Here is an 18,762-nt window from a genome sequence, read left to right on the forward strand (position 1 = left end):
CCAGGAGCTCGAGGAACTGGGTTTTCTGAAGCCTCACCTGAGGTGACCCATCAGATCCCTGGTCTTTGGTCTTTCTCGCAAGCCTTTTCTTCTTCTTGTGAAGCGGTTTGGACTCCAGAATCATTTCCTCCAGCTCAAACGTAGGATCGCAGTTTAACCTACGCTTCTATAAAATCACAAACAGGCATAAAATGTCAAAAGATTAAGTTAAGCATTTAATCAAATTGATTTAAACAGATTTGGGAAAGTGAGACAAGGCAAACAGTACAAGAAACATGAATGCCAGGTCTGTATGGCTCCCCTTTTGGTGTCAGTCTGGAGATTAGCTGTATTTCTATAAATGTGCAATTAAATTTCAATTTTACTACAAATTCTTTAGAGGGTCCTTATGTCTTGGCAGCACTGCCATAACACAATTATTAAATAATCTTGGATGGATCACAAAACCAACTTTTATAATGTTATACATACACTCCAATATTAACACAAAATAATTCCATTAACATCGTCTTCTACAGTTCTGCAGGAGGGACTGGTGTCCCTGAGGGAGAGAGCCCTGAAAGATTCAGCCACTGAGTGCTGGGAAGTGATGAGACAAAATATCAGGGCTGAGTTCTCGGACATTAATAGTCTACGAGGGACTGAATAAAGAGGATCGGCCTATAATTAGGGACACTGTCAACTCCTCATCAGTCCTGTTTTCACTCTGCTGTGCCAGCCTTGCTGCCACTGGGGATATCCGCAGCAGTCGCTACAGACTTTTACTGGAATTAGATACAGTTGTAGTGGCCAGCGGCTGTTCGGGTTGTATGGCCCCTTTAAGGTTTCAGGGGGTTTGGGTGTGAAAGGCTACCTGGAAGTTAAGGTGGATGTGGCTGTATGGTTGAGAGAAAAATAAATGGCTCATTGAGTCATGTGAGACTGCACAGCAAATTATGTTCCTCAACTCTCTGACCGAGGAAGTGAAGCTACCAGAATTTTTGGAGTGTCTGGGTGAAGCTGACAAGAAAGACCCCTGGTGTACGGCCAGCTCCTGGGGGTTCTAGGGGACTTTATTTCTAAGGTCAAGGTCTACAGCCCCTCAGCAGCACTCATTCCAAAATGATCGAAGCGAAGTAAAATCTGGTCAACTGGACGTCCAGTTGACCAGATTTTACTTTGCTTCCATCTACGATGACCTGGATGAATGAGAACCTACACAGACCTCATTCCAAAATGGCACCAAATCTTCTGCAGTCTCCCCACATCCCAGCATGACCTCCCAGTCTCACATTCCCAGGAGGCTAAACTTGGCAGAGTATGTGTTCATCCACCTGACACCCCCCCCCCCCCACACACACACACACACACAATAAGCCCCTCTATGTCTGGGTGGCTGAGGACAAGTATTTTCTGGTAGATATGGATGTCAGGATCTCAATGAATCACTTCGAATCTGCTCATTGCTGTTACACAGCCGATGGACCTGGGCTGACCCTCGTGATGAGGGTGCCCCTTCCCAAGCCTCCGCAAGGGGAGGAAGGGTTCCCCTGCTTTGTCCACTTTAGGGTCTCAATGGTTTGGCTGACACGTGCTACCTAGTAAGAGTTTAAGGTGGCTACGGTTGTACGGTTTGAGAGACAAATAAATGTCTCACCAGGTGGTGAGAGCTCATCAGCTCTTGGCTCTTCCTCAGCGCTCCTACACAGCCATGTAGTCATGCTGTATATTTATTTCATTTCTGTCATTCAGTGGCAGCTATTATCACTGTGCTTGATTGACTCACACAAGCCGGGGTGTTTTGCTGGATCATTGTGTGTAACAGGTTAGCTCATGTCTGTTGTATGAGTCTGAGTCAGCTGTGGGCTGTATTGGTGCATCAGCACACTTTCTTTAACATCCTGACATCAGAGAGAGAGCACAGCAAATCAGCTTGACAACCAAGCAGCTTGATTTTCTGCCTAATAATACGATTAGATGCAGCCACTTAACTCATCATAATAAAAGCAGAGACCATCTGTGGAGCTGCAGGTCACACTGAGGTGTGTTGTCAGCATCCAAGCAGCTTGTGCACACATCCATGTGCTGCTAAGGCATATGCTGTATTTACTGTATACAGGGGTGTCTACATATTCAGTATGAAATTTAGCTCAGCCCACCAGGGGGCAGCATCCACAGAGCGAGAAGAAAAGGTAAAATGAGTGGGTTCTTCTTGTTGCATCTTTTCCCTGCATGTCTGCACATAAAGGAGAAAGAGCGGTGCGGGTATGAGTGTGCAGGAGCGACAGCGGGGAAGAAGATTTATTTAAATGTTTAAAAGAATAAATCGCTGTGATCAGACAGAGCGAAAACTCTCAGGTAGTTTGAATGTGTGACAAACTTGTCATATAAATACAATCCTTTTTCTCCACTGACTCTCATTTGGTTTATATAACACTAGACAGTGTGGTGGATTAGAGGAAGTATAATGGGTGGGATTAGGAACAAAACAGAGTAGGTCAATGTCTGAATAACATTCTATTCCACTCAGATTTGGGTCTTTTGTTGGGTACTGAGGCAATGGGCAGTTTATTTATGATACTCACATTGGGAATAAAACCCGGAGGAAGTAGTTTGCTAAGCACAGCGTCCCAGTTGACGTCTGACATGTAGTCCAGATCCTGCAGCTCTGCCAGACAGGAAATACGCTTCTGGACATCTATGCACAGCAACTGGAAGGGGACAAAAGGATTAGAGTGAGAACAATTGTCCATGGGGAGGTACTGCTGAAAAGTTGGAGGCCCATGAGACACGTTTGCCTATAAGGATGTGTCTGAGAAGGAAGATATAGAGACAAAGGGGTTGTAGCTGCAAGCTACACAGGAGAGAAGAGGGAGAGGATGGATGGAGGAACAGAGAGAGCGATGTAAATGAGAGAAAGAAATCATGAGCAGGAGCATTCAGTGGGATGTAAAGAACAAATGTATTGAACATGGAATTCTCCCCTTCTATTCTCTTTAAATCTCTCTATCTCTCTCACACACATGCACACTCCCTTTCACTCCCTCACACACACATTTTTACACATGCAACTGGAATACAAATGAGGTTTGGAGAGTCTGAGCACGAAGCAATGCAACAGTTTGACTGCAGTGGATCACTGCCAAGGCTAAACCCAAACGCTACAACAACAGACTAGTGTTTGCTTTGGAGGAGGTTTAATTACAACACAAGAAGTGGACTCATGACAGTTCATTATGAGATGATTTAAAAAAAAAAAGTTAATTGCATCTTTTTTTTGGTAGGTAAAGACCATGCCGACTTCTTGGGAAATACACTTTTTTTTGGGCACCCTCCCTTGACCCAGACAAGAAGGCAAATACTCTTCCCTCCTGTGTTTGTGCATTAGGGAGCTGAAATCCACAGAGACCAGCTAGTTAGCTTAGCCTAAGTAATGATGATGGATGGTAAGTGTGAGCATACCTATGTCAAAAGTCAAATACACTTCCCCATTGCCTGCATTCATGTAACTGGGTTTGGGGATGTGCAATATTCCTTATGATTTAACAGTTTCAAATTGTGAGACGATGTAATTTTAGGATCAGGCACATAGTCGAAACTACTCTCCATCCAGGCGCAGTGATTTGATGCAGCAACGAAAAAGCTCCATAGTTTCTTGGGCCAATGAAACAAAACATTAAGGGAGCTTGAAAGAAGTCAAGTCGGTGTTATTTGTATTGCGCCAAATCACATCAAAAGTAGTCTCATGACACTTTACAAGTAGAGCAGGTCAACACCACAGGAAGGATGATTGGATCCAAACAAATCAAGACCCTGAAATGTATCTATTTGATGTTTTTTACAGCGGGATGCTAACACTTACCCATTACCATTCACTGTGCTAAGCTAACCAGAAGTCAGTTGGTCTCTGATGGTCCCAGCTCCCTAGTGCACAGAGAGAAAGGTATCTATCTTCTTGCATGGCTCTGGTGAGGATGGCAAATAAATGCATTCCCCAAAAAGTTGCTGTGCTTCTTTAGGTGATATGAGTTGTCTTTTCTTTGCACTTTTTGTGTGTCTTCTTAAACAATTTAACATTTATCCAGTAAGTCATTGTTTCTGTTTTTGAATACTGAACGTGGTTTGTTTTTACATCATTCTGACACTACGCTGCACACTCCAAGATTTCATGAATAAATAAACCTGTTAGAGAGTTACAACAATGAACGTGATCCAAAATTTTAATTATTTAGATACACTTTCTTCCCCAAATGAACCTCTGCTGTCAGTTACAGCTAATTGTCTCCCCAAACAAGATAATGAGTTCAAACAAAAGTTAAAAATGGAAACACTCTCACCAGCAAAGTAGCAAGCTGTCAATCAATCTTGCCAACTCGCCAACATTAGATCTTTGGCTTTTCTTGTCCATTATGTCTTAATGACATTTTATTCAACACTGAATTATTGTAGAATATAACATTTGCCATCTGGCACAATCCTCGTGAGTTGTTGGCAAGTGTAGGTGGACATAAATGACTGCTACTGCATACTTTGGAGGTGTAGCAGACACATTTGCTATACACGATGACACTATCAACCACCCGAATTTTAAAAAGAGGTTTGGCATACTCCCAAGCATTTAAAGCCACTGTACACAGGCGAGGCCGTGCTCACCAAGAAATGACATACATCAAACAGTCAGCATCTGCCACAAGGCAGTTAAGCGAGGAGATAAAAAAAAACATCCAGAACACCATTAAAATCTTTTTAAAAAGTGCGAATGCTCCTATAGAGGGCAATAAAGATTAACTGTTTCTTCCCAGAGGAGAAAATAAATTGTAAAACGCCGTAATGTTAAATAAGTACGAGTATGGATGTGTATTTTTTAAAATACTCCTCATGGCCTATTCATGGTAGATGTTCGTCACTCATGTAAAACGCAAAAAAAAAACCCAACCCAAAAACATTTAATACTTCTGCTCAATATATTGTGTACCTTTCTGAGAAGAGACTTCATCTCAAGAGACCACGCCGCCGGGTAGCTGGGATGGACCTTGTGGAAGGTCTGAAGGATCTCATTAGTTGGGGTACTGGATCTCATCACGTACGGCCTCTGAAACAGCGAGATGTTTTATTTACAGCTGAGATCAGTTATTCACGATAATGGAGTTCCATGGGAGAATGGCCTTCCCACACACCCACTCCTCCATTATGTAACAGCGAGACCCAAATGTCATGGTTTTTGAATCCCATTTGCACAAGAAGTTCCAAAAAGTTACATGTCTGGAATATTGATTTAAGCAAGAAGTAGGAGTTGAGCTTTTCCATCATGGCAGTGGTCGACACAAACGTCTCCAAAAGTTTAGAAACGATATCAGAGCACGAATGCTTCAAAGTGTTCCTCAAGGTCTTGATGCGTGGTGGCTTTATTTTGGAGGGAGTTTTTGACCTTTTTATTTTTTTTTTAAATAAATTCTGGATTTTTATTGTTTTTAAAACTGGATTTCCAGCATTCTAAACTAGTACTCCTACTTACAAATATTTGACTTCTTAACGATGACGCAGTAACTGAAGTCATCCAATTTCTCAAAGGGGACATCCTTTAGGTCTGAAAGGAGGGAGCTTCCCCATTAAATTCTCATTTCTCCCTGGATTCACTCATTTCTGGACATTATCTGCCTGGATTACAGCGAAACTCCTGTCACATAATTCTGATTACATCACGCAGATATAATATCAGACTGTATACAAATGTTCATACGATTACCAAAACAGGCGGCTTACATAGATGACAGGGATTACAGAGGAATTTCCAAAAGGTAGTCTCTTTCATTCCAGGTAATTTCTATGTGTGTAAGCGTGCGCTCAGCAATCCTCTCATGAATAAGACTGCTTGATAAGCACAGGGCGCAGCTTTTAGGTGAGGGAGACGACTGAAGACATTTGTGTGGGTAAGATGCAGCTATGAGGTCAGATAGAGGACAAAACACCTTGGAGGAGGTAATGCAAGATCGGAGTGTCGAGAATGTTTCAGTTTTAGGTGAAGTGTCTGCGTGAGGAGTTTATGGGGACAGGTGAGCAGTAGAGCATTGACCTGATGACAGCTCTGGATCAGTTTCATGAATGATGGAGTTTATTCGGAGACGCGTGGGGAAATTCTGCAGTCGTGTCCTCGGTGAGCTGACTGCTGTAAGCGCAGCCACATATAGTGAGAAGATGGAGTCCTGTGTTTATTTCCATGACGTTAGAATTAAACTCCTCCAGATGGGATCGGCAAAAAAAAAAAAAAAAATTGCAATAAATTATATTTGAGAAAATCAATTTCAATTACATGCCTCTCAAAATAATTCAGACTACATTTTCTTATTCTCATACAGCAATTCGTCTCACACCATGACTAAACATCTTCCCCAGTGAGGTCAGCTTAAATGTAAAATTCAATTACAGCTTCATCCCCGTTTGTTTTGTTGGGACTGAGGATTTCTTTCTACTGACTGAGCTCTTCTGGCTCGCTCTCCAAGGTGTCGTATATATTATTCACTGAGTCAGGCCATGCTGACGTGAGCTGAGAAGCGTTACCTGTCCTCGTAGGAGCTCGTAGGCGGTGATGCCCAGCGACCACCAGTCCACAGAGAAGGAGTAGCCAGGGTGGGACCCTTCGAAGATCTGAAAAAGCTCAGGAGCTGTAAAAGAACGACCGAGTATCAGGGAATTTAGATGGTATGGTGTTTAGAACCACTGTTTACATGTTTGTACACATTTTGGGTGCATATCATTTCAAACTACCCTTAAGACATGCAATACACAACATAGCTTTTGTCATTAATTAGTTAAATCAGACAACAACATTTAAAACATAGCACCGCAACCTTCTTTGAACAGTTAAAGCCGATGTAAATGATCCCATTCATTACATGACATATTGCATAGTATCACACAATTTTCCGTCTTGTAAAGGAGTAAGAATGCAGTTCTTTTCCCACATAGTACTCGTAAATTATCCATCATAGCACAGAAAATTCTGTGGCTCATCATTTGTATTCCCCTGGAATCCTGTTAGCTCCAATCTGATCTCTCAGGAGCCGCTCTCACGTGGCTGGATCACTATTGCGAGTCAGGCGGAGGACGTCAACAGCCATGTTGAAATGTTTCTAAAGGCTCTTTTAAATGTCAACAATGCTCTCATGTCTGACTCATGCATCAAATTAACCTCAATAATATACAATCGCTTATAATCTAACAAAACCTCAGGGATAGGAGGATTCCCACACAGGAGTTTAGAAAAATTCAAGAGTGAAACATTAAAAACGAGGGGTGTTGAATTTGTTTTAGCTGCTTCAGTTTCAGGATTAGGGTCTGGGTCTGGGTCTGGGTCTTGTCCTCTCTCATTAGATCCAGATCCAGGGTTATATTAAAAAAACAACAACAACAACCTTTTAGGTTGGCTTTCTCCAAGTTTGCTAGAGAGGTGTGGTATTAGTTGAAGTACTTCTTGAGTACTGTAGTGAAGTGTGTTTTTTGAGTATCTCCATTTGAATCGGAAACAAAAAATGTATTGAGAGGCTTCCATCTTCTTTTTTTTTTTAACGGTCTGTCAGACCTAAAAGAAGTTCTGATGACTTCATCAAAAACATATTTTCTTACCCATGTACGGCTTTGTCCCTGCGATAGATGTGGCTTTCAGGTCTTCCTTTACGATGGCTGCAATGTTGAAGTCAGTCAGATGGACGTGTCCTGTTGAGCAGAGATGATTTGACCAACTCAAAGTAAAACAGAGCGAGTGTTTGATTCATTTATCACTTGTGTGAACCTGACGAATCCAAAAGTGCTTTGAGACATTTACAGCATCTGTTTAAACTGTGTTTACCCCTTAAAAGTTTCAGCTTTTTTTTTCTTGGAATTAACAAAAGCTTATACGGGCACCACTTGGTATGCTGTGTGCGCGTGTTGGATATGCAAATATGAGTGGTGTTAATATAACCTGCTTAAGTAATGTTTTCTTACACTCTTGTGATCATAAAACTCTTATTCCATCATCAAATGCAAATGAACTGAGGCTTTATTATGACTTTTATTATGAGATTGTGCTGGAGCTGGAGGATCTTCCATGGTACTTTACCAACAACCTCCAAAGTCGAACTATTGACCCGTTTCTCACTGTGCTGCAAGATGGCCCGTGCACACTGCGTATACACTAATGAGCTGAATGTATGTGCGTGTGTGTGTGTGTGTGCCATACTGAGTGAAAGAACAAGAGAGTTTTTGCCGCAGTGATTGTTCGCATGACTGGATGTCCCTAGTACCCTTGCAAATTCATTCATACAGTGACACACACACACACACACACACACACACACACACACACACACACACACACACACACACACACACACAAAGAGTTACATGTGTATCTTCCCCTTAGATACACATAAAAAATAAAAAAGGCAGCCTATTGTATCACACACAAACACAAACGATAAAATGAAGACTGGTCACACAAAGAGAATTTATTTACACAAAGTCACTGGGCCTTAGAGATAAGAGAACTGCAACAACAAACAATGTTTACTGTCCCTCTTGTTCCCCATTTGCACCTTTTTCTTTCGCTCCTCTATCTCTCGGGTTTCTCTTTTTCTCAAGCTTGTTGGCCCCCTGCACTATCCGACGTTGCGTTTTTACTGCCTGTCTTGCGTTTTGCCTCATATAATGCGCTTTTGTGTTCTTATGGTTCAGTTGTTTCTGACAACACCTTCATTTGAATTCTTTTCGTATGCATCATTTAAATGTCATCTCATTTAAACTAAAAACCTATGTTAATTTTACAGGTAGACAGTAATGGAGTACATTTACTTGAGTACATGTTTGGAGTATCCGTCTTTGAACTTCTGACTTCATTGCTATCTATGAACGTTGTTATTACTTTGGAGCATGAAGCTTTGAAATCAATTGTTGATCTTTCTCCCCTTTTTTAATGCCATGCGCCATAATCTGTGTTCCACACAGTAGAAAAAAAACAATCACAGTACACTCTTATTTAATCACAGGGATACGTCATCCAGCTCTGTGAAACCGGGAACGTCAGTGAAAAAATAAGTCCTGGAGACACCTACTTTCAGAGCTGGCTGGTGAGGATAATGGCTACAGTCAGGATAATTCCTAAACAGAACACCCACAGCCCAAACGCAAGTCAATGTTTTAGATTTCAGAAATGAAAAGTGATTCAATATCCTGATTCATTTCAAACCCCTATTAATCAAAATCTATTTTTGAATAATTAAAGCATTTTTTCACCAAAACCTGCTTTTTGTCTGCTAAATACGTAGATGCTTTGAGCAAACAAAGACTTTTTCTTCACGCATCATTCTAGGACTCCAAAATGCAGAAAGAACCCGCCACAAGTAATTAATAATAATTAGCTTGAGGCTAATTAAACCACACATCCAACTACAAAAAACAAAAAAAACAAACAGTAAAACTGTCTAAAACATCACAATAACGTCATCATCATCCACAAAGAGTTTGATTTCAGCGAAAAATGAAATTCACCTCTTGAGGTCCTGCAGTTGTTCACAGCAGCACCCGGTGAACCACCTCGGTTATGCTCACCTGCTCTCATGCTATGACGGGAGTGTCATAGCTTGCTTGTGTAACACAGTGTTATTTTCGTTGTTTTTTTTTTTTTTTAATTTTACACTGTTTGTTTAAAAGATGTGAGTCTCTCTGCTAAGTAACGTTTTTCCCATGTACATTGAATGCATCACAGTGTGGCAAAGGGCAGTTTTTCGTTAAATACTGTGTTTTCCAATTTACTGTGAATACACCGCAGCACTGCACATGGCAGCTCCGGAAGGAGGACAGTGAAATATTGTTAAAGAATATCCTGGTGAGTGTTAAATGTGTGCGTTTAGCGGCCTGTTCGTAAACGTATGAACAAATAGTGCTAATCGGTGTACGCTTTGAGCGATAAAACCAGTCAGGATATGCTATTTTTTTGTGGGGAAGTGATTGTTTTGTGCTGCAGATGAGTTGTTAGCTAAGTTAGCAGTGGCAAGCTGAGCTAGCACACCATGCACTGAGTTAACACACGCTGTGTGGAGAGATGTTGTGAACCCGGTATCAGTTTAATGTGCAGTTTTTTGGTCCCATTGGTCATTTATTGTGTTATTATTTCGTTCTTTTTGATAAAAAAAATGTGTTGGCCAATAATTATGACGGCTTGAGGCAAGACAGCGCTTCTGACTTTATTATTTTGAAAATCCAAGGGCAGGTAATTTATTTTAGTTGGATTGTGCATTTTATTTTGCACATTGAGTAACTGCTCTGCATGTTTTGTGCAGGCTGTTTTTTTTGTGTGTGTGTGTATGCTGTTGACATGATCATTTGGGAGAATGAACTGTGCTGTCTGTGGACTGGATTCCGCCTGAGGAGTTTGCAGGGGACATTCTGGACCTGATGGCCACCTGTTTTCCGGGAGGGTGGTCGGAAAAGAAAAGAGAAAAAAATAAGGAAAAAAAAACAATGCCCCTTGGAGGTTTTTGCATTTTTTTTTTAATTTAAATCTGAGATCTCAGACTTTTTTGGTGGGTCAGGCCTGACACACACACACAAAAACCCCCAAAAAACAACAAAAAAAACCCCTGATGCATCAGAACTACTGGGCAAGTGGGCGGTCCGAATCCTTGCAAGTAAACTGAGTGAGACAAACTGAATATCAGTATTGAAACTGATAACTGATTGGTAACAGAAGTTATGCAACTGATTGACCTAATTATTTTTTTTCTCTTTGTTCCAATTGTTTCTGTTCATTTCCATGCTGTGAGACTGTGTTTTTTTTTTTTGTGGTCAAATTCCTGAGTAGGGATGGTTTGAAGTCTATAATACAAATTATACTTGTTCTACTAAAATTTAATTGTCAGTCTCTTATTGTGGTTGGAGGTTTCCTTTCACTCTAAGCAGAGTTACCATTGCCAGTCTCCTTACAAATCCTAGTTATTTAAGCCCTGGTTGTGTAGGTTTAGACATTTTGTGTTTCTGAAAGTACCAAATTGATTTAAATTAAAACTCAATTTTTTTCCCCCCTGACTACACAGGAAAGGAAGGGCGACACTTGTCACAGTAGTTGTGGGTTACTGAGCACACGACCAGATGGCCGTTCGCTTCAAGCTAAATATTCATGACTGGCTCTTCCTGCATTCTGGAGTCATTGGCAAAGACAAAAAAACATCTCGCGGAGCTCAAGACAGGTGTTTGTGAGCTCTAAAGAGTAACATTCTTCCACTTAAGTACTGAGGTTGTTGTACTTTGTCCACCACTGCCTTATTTAGGGTCTTACTTCTACATCCTCTCCTGTCTGACACGCCTGTTTAATCTCGTGCTACGCTATGCCGCTTCTTTCTGTAGATGGCGACTCTTCACGGAACGCAGGATTTGCTCAGAACTCTGGAGAGAAGCTTTCTCTCTTTTTCTGCACCCTGCTCATGAAATAACCTTCAGGACACATTACAGCTTAATGAGTCAGTTTCCTGGGGGGGGGATGGATTCAAAGCTCTGATATAAAAAATTGTGAAGTGCAATTTCTACTCCTTTGCATCTGCTCTCTCTCGTCTATTTTTCACGTTTTAGTTTATTGTTGCCTCCATATTTATGTTTGTCATGCTTGAGTTGAAACCTTTTGTAAACCGGTATTTATAGAGGACTTCATGGTCAAATAGAGGTTCAAGAAGGATATTAAAAAAAAAAAAAGACTCACTCCTGTAATCACAGCGGTGCAGTGTTGCAGATGGGAGAGACTGGGAGGGGCCACGTTCAGGACCATTGTTACTTCAGTCTGATGACTGAAAAAGTGCAGTGGGACTGAAATGTCAGGTCAGACGTTAAGTAAAGCTCTGAAAAAAAGAACTGAGCGTTCGTATTTTTCATATTTAATGACGCCTCTTGCCTCACATTATTATCTCCCTTCCATCTCCTCTGTCTTAATCTTTCTAGCTTTGCAGCAGACAGATTTAGGACAGGAATATCCAGTGGGAAGAGGCAGCCGTTATCTGAATGTTGGACCAAAAAAGAAAAAAAAAGAAAAAAGCTCTTGAGTAGAACTTCCGATGGCAGCGGTGAGTCTAAGCAGCAGTCCCACAGATGCTTTTATGCTGATGAGTTTGCTTCAGTACCGTTTTTTTTTTTTCGTCTTTTTTTTTTCTGTATGAAATTTATGCAGTTGACGGGCGTTATTTGCAGATTAGTTTGTTCAGAGCAGTTACACCACCTGATGATTTAACAGTCAAAAGTGCAGAAAAATACACAAACATGGCAAAGAGCTGATTCTGAGTCAGTCAGAATGATGAAAGCAAAATGAAATGTGAATGCATTAATCAAATATGGAAAATGGGTGGCTTATTGCCTCTGTTGGGGAGAGTGAAAGCTGTGCTAAAGCAGTGGCTCTTAACTGCAAGCGTCCGTGGCTGAAGCTAAAGTGGATCCCAGGGTGACAATAAAAGTGGCAAACTGGCAGAGTGCTTTTATTTCTAAGTACCGCTCCCTTATGTAGAGAAGTAGCAGGAGTGAGGGAGCGAAGACGGAGATGAAGCTAATCAGCCAACCTGGTTGAAATAAATGGGGTTTGTTTTTACTTTCCTGTTTTGTGTCGTTTAGAAGTGGCGTGCTAAATATGCTGACATCTTTTCGAGCTTTAATTACTGTTCCCCTTTGCATTTTTTTTTTAATTCAAAGTTGAACTGAAATTAGTTAAGAAAAAAAGTAATCCCGCTTCAAAATTTTAATATAGATCCTCGGGAACATTTTCATCTTCATCTATTCAACAACAAATGGCCAAAAAAAAAAAGGCCAAAAAAAAGAAGCAAAATAACAATTATAAAAAAGTCTCTATATTTTTCAATGAGAATCCAAGAATTGTTTTCCTCATGTAAAAAACAAGTATTGAGTATTCAATCAGCCTCTTCCCCTCTTGATGTCTGGAGGACCAGGAGAGAACCCACGCAGGAACAGGGAGAACATGCAGACTCTACAGAAACACCAAGCTGGGGCTCAAACCCAGAACCTTCTTGCTGTGAGGCAACAGTGTGCTGACCACTGTGCTTCCCTTAAGTGGCATGTATACACAGTAAATAGCTAAAAGCTAAGATACAGTAGTTGGCCAGTAGGCAACAACGGTACAATTGTCAATTTCCCCACTGAGGGACGAATAAAGGTTTATCTTATCTTCCGTGAGTTAAATACATCTTTAATTCCTTTTATACGCCCTCTGAAGAAGAAAAAACAAACTCCGAAAGGAAAACAAAGTTGGGTTGTATGTGTCTGCTCAGCCCTCGCTGATTAAGTGTACAAGCGACTGAAATGACAGCAGAACGAAGTAGCAACGGTTTATTTGTATTTATTAGCTCATATTCCGGATCAGCGTCTGTCTTCAGCTGGACTTGAGGCCGGTGATTGTCTGCGTGCTTTCCTCTTTGAGAGTAATACCTTCAATTCACATAATTCCATTGCTCTAAAATATGCAAAGTCCCCTTTATCAGCCCACCTGTATCTGCGGGGCCTAAACCATGCCCCGCTGGGTTATCTAATGTGTTTTGCTGGGATTACCTCAACAACTGTCGAGGTTTGATCCTGATGTCACGCAGCTGCATATCTGCTCTATTTTAAGTTCTCTTCCTCTCCTTTTAGCACCTCAGTCACTGATGAACTTTAACACTCACCGTTTTATCTACTAATGGTTCTGTTATTGCTCATCCACTGGGACTTTTGAGCACTTTTACCAGAACTTTTTATTTTTATTCTTCACCATTTATGTAACACGGCTCAACCTGTGTTTAACAACAGGCAGTCGCGGCGCCTGCTGATATCTGCACTACTTTTGTGTAGACATTTACGCAACCAGGGTTACTCCGTATTCTTAAATCCTATCAGGCGGTGTTAGTCCCTTTCTGTTTTTGGTCTCAAGCTTGATTTCCTCAACACACTTCCAACATTTTGGGAATAGAAACGATTTTGTTCATTAGAACCACGTCTGAGTGTCAGAGATCTTCGGAGTGTCAGATGACATGAGTTTCAGCCATGGTTACAACCTATTCGTCATTCATCATTTGTACACAAACTCATTGACTACGCTAAAAATGACTGAGCGAGAGCTTTATGCTAGATTGATATTTATCATCTCATTGATCTCCTGTTGCTGAACTTATCGCCATGACAACGGAGCATGAACTTTCCTTTCATTCAGTCGAAAAAGCTATCCAGCTATTTAAGTCGTCGTTTTTTTTTTTTTTTTTGACATGGCCGATGTTTGTGGTTAAAAATGCTACACGCTGTCTGAAAACAAAAAAAGGATCAATTCATGTGTGCATGAGTAAATTGTTTTTCTGTATTTGAAGCAGCTCCCAGAGGAGCGTCCAGGAAGAACAGGTCCATTCCAGCTCTGGCAGTCAAAGTCAGCGTGGTGTGCAGAAGCAAGCAGCCTGCTGGCCTCATGCAACACCTCCTGTTGTTTTAGACATCACTAGAGAGTTAAAATACAGCTCTGGACTGAAAAAACACAACAACAAAAAAGAATTGAATGCACGACGTGGAGAGAGATGCTTGCTGAATTTGACAGGACAAATTCTCACAGAGAAAAAAGGGAAGGAGAAAGAGAGGGAGAGAGAGAGAGAGAGAGGGATCTGGCATCCTGTGAAAAACCAGGCAACCTCTTTCTTTCTGTTCCCCGTCTTCTCCTCATGTCTCCTTCTTTTTGTTGAATCCTAATTTTCTTCCTTTGACGGATCTTAGTTTTCCAGAAATGTCTGCTCATAAATTTCCTTTCTCTTGTACCATTGTGGTTTTTTTTTTCCCCCCTTTCTCCCATCGGTCCTCAAACCTGACTCAGTCTCATCTCTCCCTCATCTCTGTCTGTCTCGCTGCCGTTCCACATTTACTGTTAACCTCCCAGTGCCTACTAAGATGCTGGCATGGTGTAAAATAAATGTATGAGAGCACTTTTGAGATCATTTGAGGGATGCTCCACAAACAGAAAACGTCTAACTGCAGCTCGTATAAGAGTCTTGAGATTTAAACCATTCATTTGAAATAATTTTCCATGTAAGTGGGAACAAATTTACTTCAAACTTTCAAACTAATGCATTTTAACTGTAACTGTCTGTCATGGTGGAGACACACAATCCCTGGTTCAACAAAGTCAGGCCGCTGGGGGGCCTTTTTTCTTGTTAAAGAAAACTTTATTTCATCACTTTTTACTGACACCAGCTTCTTAAAATGCCATTCATTGTGGGAAAAATACTTTTTAGGACATCTCAATAATGTTTGGATACCTTTAGAACCAAATCATATTTGGCTAAGGTTAAAACATTGCAAGCCAAGTGACAGAGGTAAACGTGGGACTTTTCTTCCGCGTCTTTTAATTTCAGTCACTACATCACTTAGAACGTTGGTTTGAATCTTCTTCTTCTCCTTTCGGCTTTTCCCTTCAGGGGTCGCCACAGCGAATCAGTTGCCTCCATCTAACCCTATCTTCTGCATCCTCTTCTCTCACACCAACTGCCTTCATGTCCTCTTTCACTACATCCATAAACCTCCTCTTTGGTCTTCCTCTAGGCCTCCTGCCTGGCAGTTCAAAACTCAGCATCCTTCTACCAATATATTCACAATCTCTCCTCCGGACATGTCCAAACCATCTCAGTCTGGCCTCTCTGACTTTATCCCCAAAGCATCTAACATGTGAAGAAGGTCGGTTTGAATGTCGGGTAAAAATGGAAAATTCATGTCCATGGACACAAATCAATACGTTCCAGTTCATGACTATAAGAGGAACTGCAGTGAGGCTGGGTTGATGTGTCAGAGCCATAAGAGACCAGGTGATGCACATGAAGTGTATGACTCAATCTCCCTGGTTCAATTATCAACCGATTGCTACTGTAATAAAACAGATGGGCAGTTATTCAAGGTTCAGGTCACTGTTTGAGTGTCTGTAGGCTAAAACTCATCATCATGCTTATTTGAACGTCTCCAGGATGGATCAGAAGATGAAGTACTATAATATTCCTCTCGAATAATATATCGATGCAAGAATTTACAGTCTTTTTGCCCGTCTGTTTGATTTACAGTTCTTCCCTTCCAAGTGCAACAAACACACACACACACACACACACACTGCCTCGTCTCTCTTATGTGTGTGTATGAAACTGACAGTGCGGACAGGAAATAAAATGCACTCTTGCAAGCTTTCTCTATGCTGCATTTGTTAAAGTACATTAAGATAGAAGTCTTTTTCTTAATGCTGTGAGGCCTATCAAGACCTCTCAGCATTACCAGCCCTTTGATCTGTGCAGGAATGATCCCAGAGGTTGCAAGTTTACTTGAATCCCACGTAAGTTGCAGTTAAGTCGCGACTTCTCCTCATGAAGTTAAGTCAAGTCACCGTGTCGGTCGTGAACATACAGCACATGAACAGTTACAAAACATACGGAAACTGCGTTGGACACATTTACCAAATCAATTCACTTTGAATGAAATGAGAATATAATCAGAAAATGGATCTCACCATGTTCATCCAGTAGTATGTTGTCAGGTTTGATGTCTCTGGAGGGAAAAATACAAACACAGCAGTGGCATTAGAATGTGTTGGGAGTGTGTAATGAGTGGGGGACAGGTGGGTGGGTGGGTATAATTCAGAAAAGTACTGGATTTGCATATCAGTCCTGTCCAAATATGTAAAGTTCTAATTCACAGCATTGTCCAGAAAACAAGCAAATGTGGGGTTTGGAATATTCTTCTCCAAGGAAGAAGCAGGCTCACGCAACTCATTCAGCCAGACAGTGGAAAATGTCTCGGGTTTTGCTGAAAGATGTGGAAAAATCCAGCATTGCTGAACCATTCAAAGTCTTCAGATCAGGGCGGTGATGTGCAGAAGGCATGTAAACATCAGTAGCGCAATTTCCGGTATCTGGTATTGTGAGACTCTTCGAAGCCAGAGTCTTCAGATTACATAATAAAACATATCATAGGGTTATGACAAAGCAAGAGTATTATATTCTGTTGTTACAGATATTAAACTACTTAAATGTCCATCATTTTGTAAATCCTCAGTAACACCAAGACATTTTTCGTAGATTCTGGTCAAGTGGGAGGAAAAAAAATCCAATTGCCGACACGTACGGCCCTGTGATTAAAGGACGTGATTAGAAATTCAAATTTTGTGGGTGCTTCTCATTCATTTGGAATGATAAGGTGTCCGAACAGCATCAGCTCTCCAACTTTTATCCGTAATAAAGCAGTTGTGTGCAACATTCTGCTTGTTAACGTTCCCCTTCAAGGATCTCCATTATTCAGAGGAATTATTTGAGAAAAGCAAAGAAATGTACTCTTACACTCAATGGTGTGAGACCATTTGTCACCCTAGTCTCAATATATTTGGCACAATTAGTTTTGGACATGATTTCCTTTGAAATGTAATCAAAAGTGGTCCTAAGATCCCTTATCTAAGTTGGTAGGTTTGATTTTGGATATATTTAATAACGAGCTGTGGTATCTGAATCGCAGTTCCTACATTTCACCTGTGAATGAAACCGTGTGTGCGTTACTTCCTGTTGATGAGTTTCTGGAGGTGGCTCCGTCCTCTTTGTCTGCCGTTGCTCATATCAAGTTCTCATTCTAAAGAAAAAAAAGTTTTCCACAGAAAAATCTGAATAGGAAATGAAGCAGTGAGTTCATCATCTTGAATCTAATTTGACTCACCAGGATTTTGCTTCAGTGAACGACAAAAAAAATTGACATTCGATACCTCAGACGGGAACCTTCAAAAGCACTCTACTGCACCCGTGTGTACCAGGTGCGCGTCGGAAACAAATGAACATCAAATCCATTCGAGAGGGAAGAATGAACAGCAGGTTAAGCTGTGGGAGTCGCCGAGACACCTGAGAAGAGGAGCAGGTGTAGACTGTCACCCTTTCCGCAAAGTCACGTCTCCTGCTTGTTTGCATTTTCTGGTTTAGTTTTCTCGTCATGCATCAAATTTTCTATTTTCTCACGCCACAGAGACCAGAATGAAAGCTTCACTTGTTCTTGGAAATGGGGAGTTGGACATAAAAAGATATCAAATCTTAAGACTTGGTTTGGATTCCGATTCAAGAGTTTGACTGGGATGTTTAGTGCATACACTGTATTTTTCATTTTGTTTTGGTTGCATTTTTTTACACTTTAAAAATGTCTCTTTTAAATTTGGGTTTTTACGTGATTAACATTTACTCTGAATCTCCATCACCCTTCTGGACATGAGCTAATAGAACTCTCTGCCATGCATCGTATAACCATTAAAACAAGAGGATTAACACGAACAGATTTCAGTGCAACACAGGCTTTTGATTCTCTAAAGAGTCATAAGGACATCAGTGAGAAGGTCTCTGATGACAGATACTTCAAAGGACACTATTCCATGATGTCCCTCCTGGCTGACTTTTTTTTTTTTTTTTTAATCAAAGCAAAATCTTTCTCCACTTTTCTTTCATTTTCACTGATCTTTATCTGCCCTTGAAACTGCCAGCGCTCTCTTTCATAACACTGTCACAGTTCTGCCTGAATTGTTAATATTCTGGAGTCAGTTGGCCTCATTCATGCAAAAATGTGTTCTTAAACAAGAGGCCTTTTGAAACTTTACTCTGGATTGTTTACCTCTCGTAACAGGCTTGCAAACAGAGCCTGTTTCCCTGCATCTTGTTCCTGTGATCTCATTTAGTTACAGAGCTGGTTTCCAAGATCCCTCTTGACTGCTGACTGCTGTGCTTGGCTCCACCTGCTTCCACTCCG

At 41.0% G+C, this 18,762-nt stretch overlaps 1 protein-coding gene and 1 long non-coding RNA gene across 3 annotated transcripts in view; one reads left to right on the forward strand and one right to left on the reverse strand.

Moving 5' to 3' along the window:
- stk32a (serine/threonine kinase 32A) overlaps positions 1-18,762 on the reverse strand; it is a 63,372-nt gene that overhangs the window by 11,558 nt on the left and 33,052 nt on the right. Inside the window, exons 8-13 of the mRNA XM_086226721.1 lie at positions 16,502-16,539; positions 7,603-7,692; positions 6,538-6,641; positions 4,955-5,071; positions 2,565-2,690; positions 38-166 (exon numbers count right to left, since the gene is read on the reverse strand). Coding sequence (XP_086082847.1) covers positions 38-166; positions 2,565-2,690; positions 4,955-5,071; positions 6,538-6,641; positions 7,603-7,692; positions 16,502-16,539 — 604 coding nt within the window. The remainder of the gene's footprint in view (positions 1-37; positions 167-2,564; positions 2,691-4,954; positions 5,072-6,537; positions 6,642-7,602; positions 7,693-16,501; positions 16,540-18,762) is intronic.
- On the forward strand, positions 9,794-16,122 carry LOC147248476 (uncharacterized). Of its 2 annotated transcripts, none has more exons than XR_015119498.1 (3): positions 9,794-9,841; positions 11,944-12,065; positions 14,340-16,122. It is a non-coding gene; the product is annotated as an uncharacterized LOC147248476 (long non-coding RNA). The 2 variants fall into 2 exon arrangements; XR_015119497.1 differs by having other exon boundaries at positions 14,343-16,122.

Source organism: Aulostomus chinensis, chromosome 15 (assembly GCF_037954235.1).
Source record: "Aulostomus chinensis isolate RoL2024-O1b breed Wild chromosome 15, RoL_Achi_v1.0, whole genome shotgun sequence".
NCBI lineage: Eukaryota > Metazoa > Chordata > Actinopteri > Syngnathiformes > Aulostomidae > Aulostomus > Aulostomus chinensis.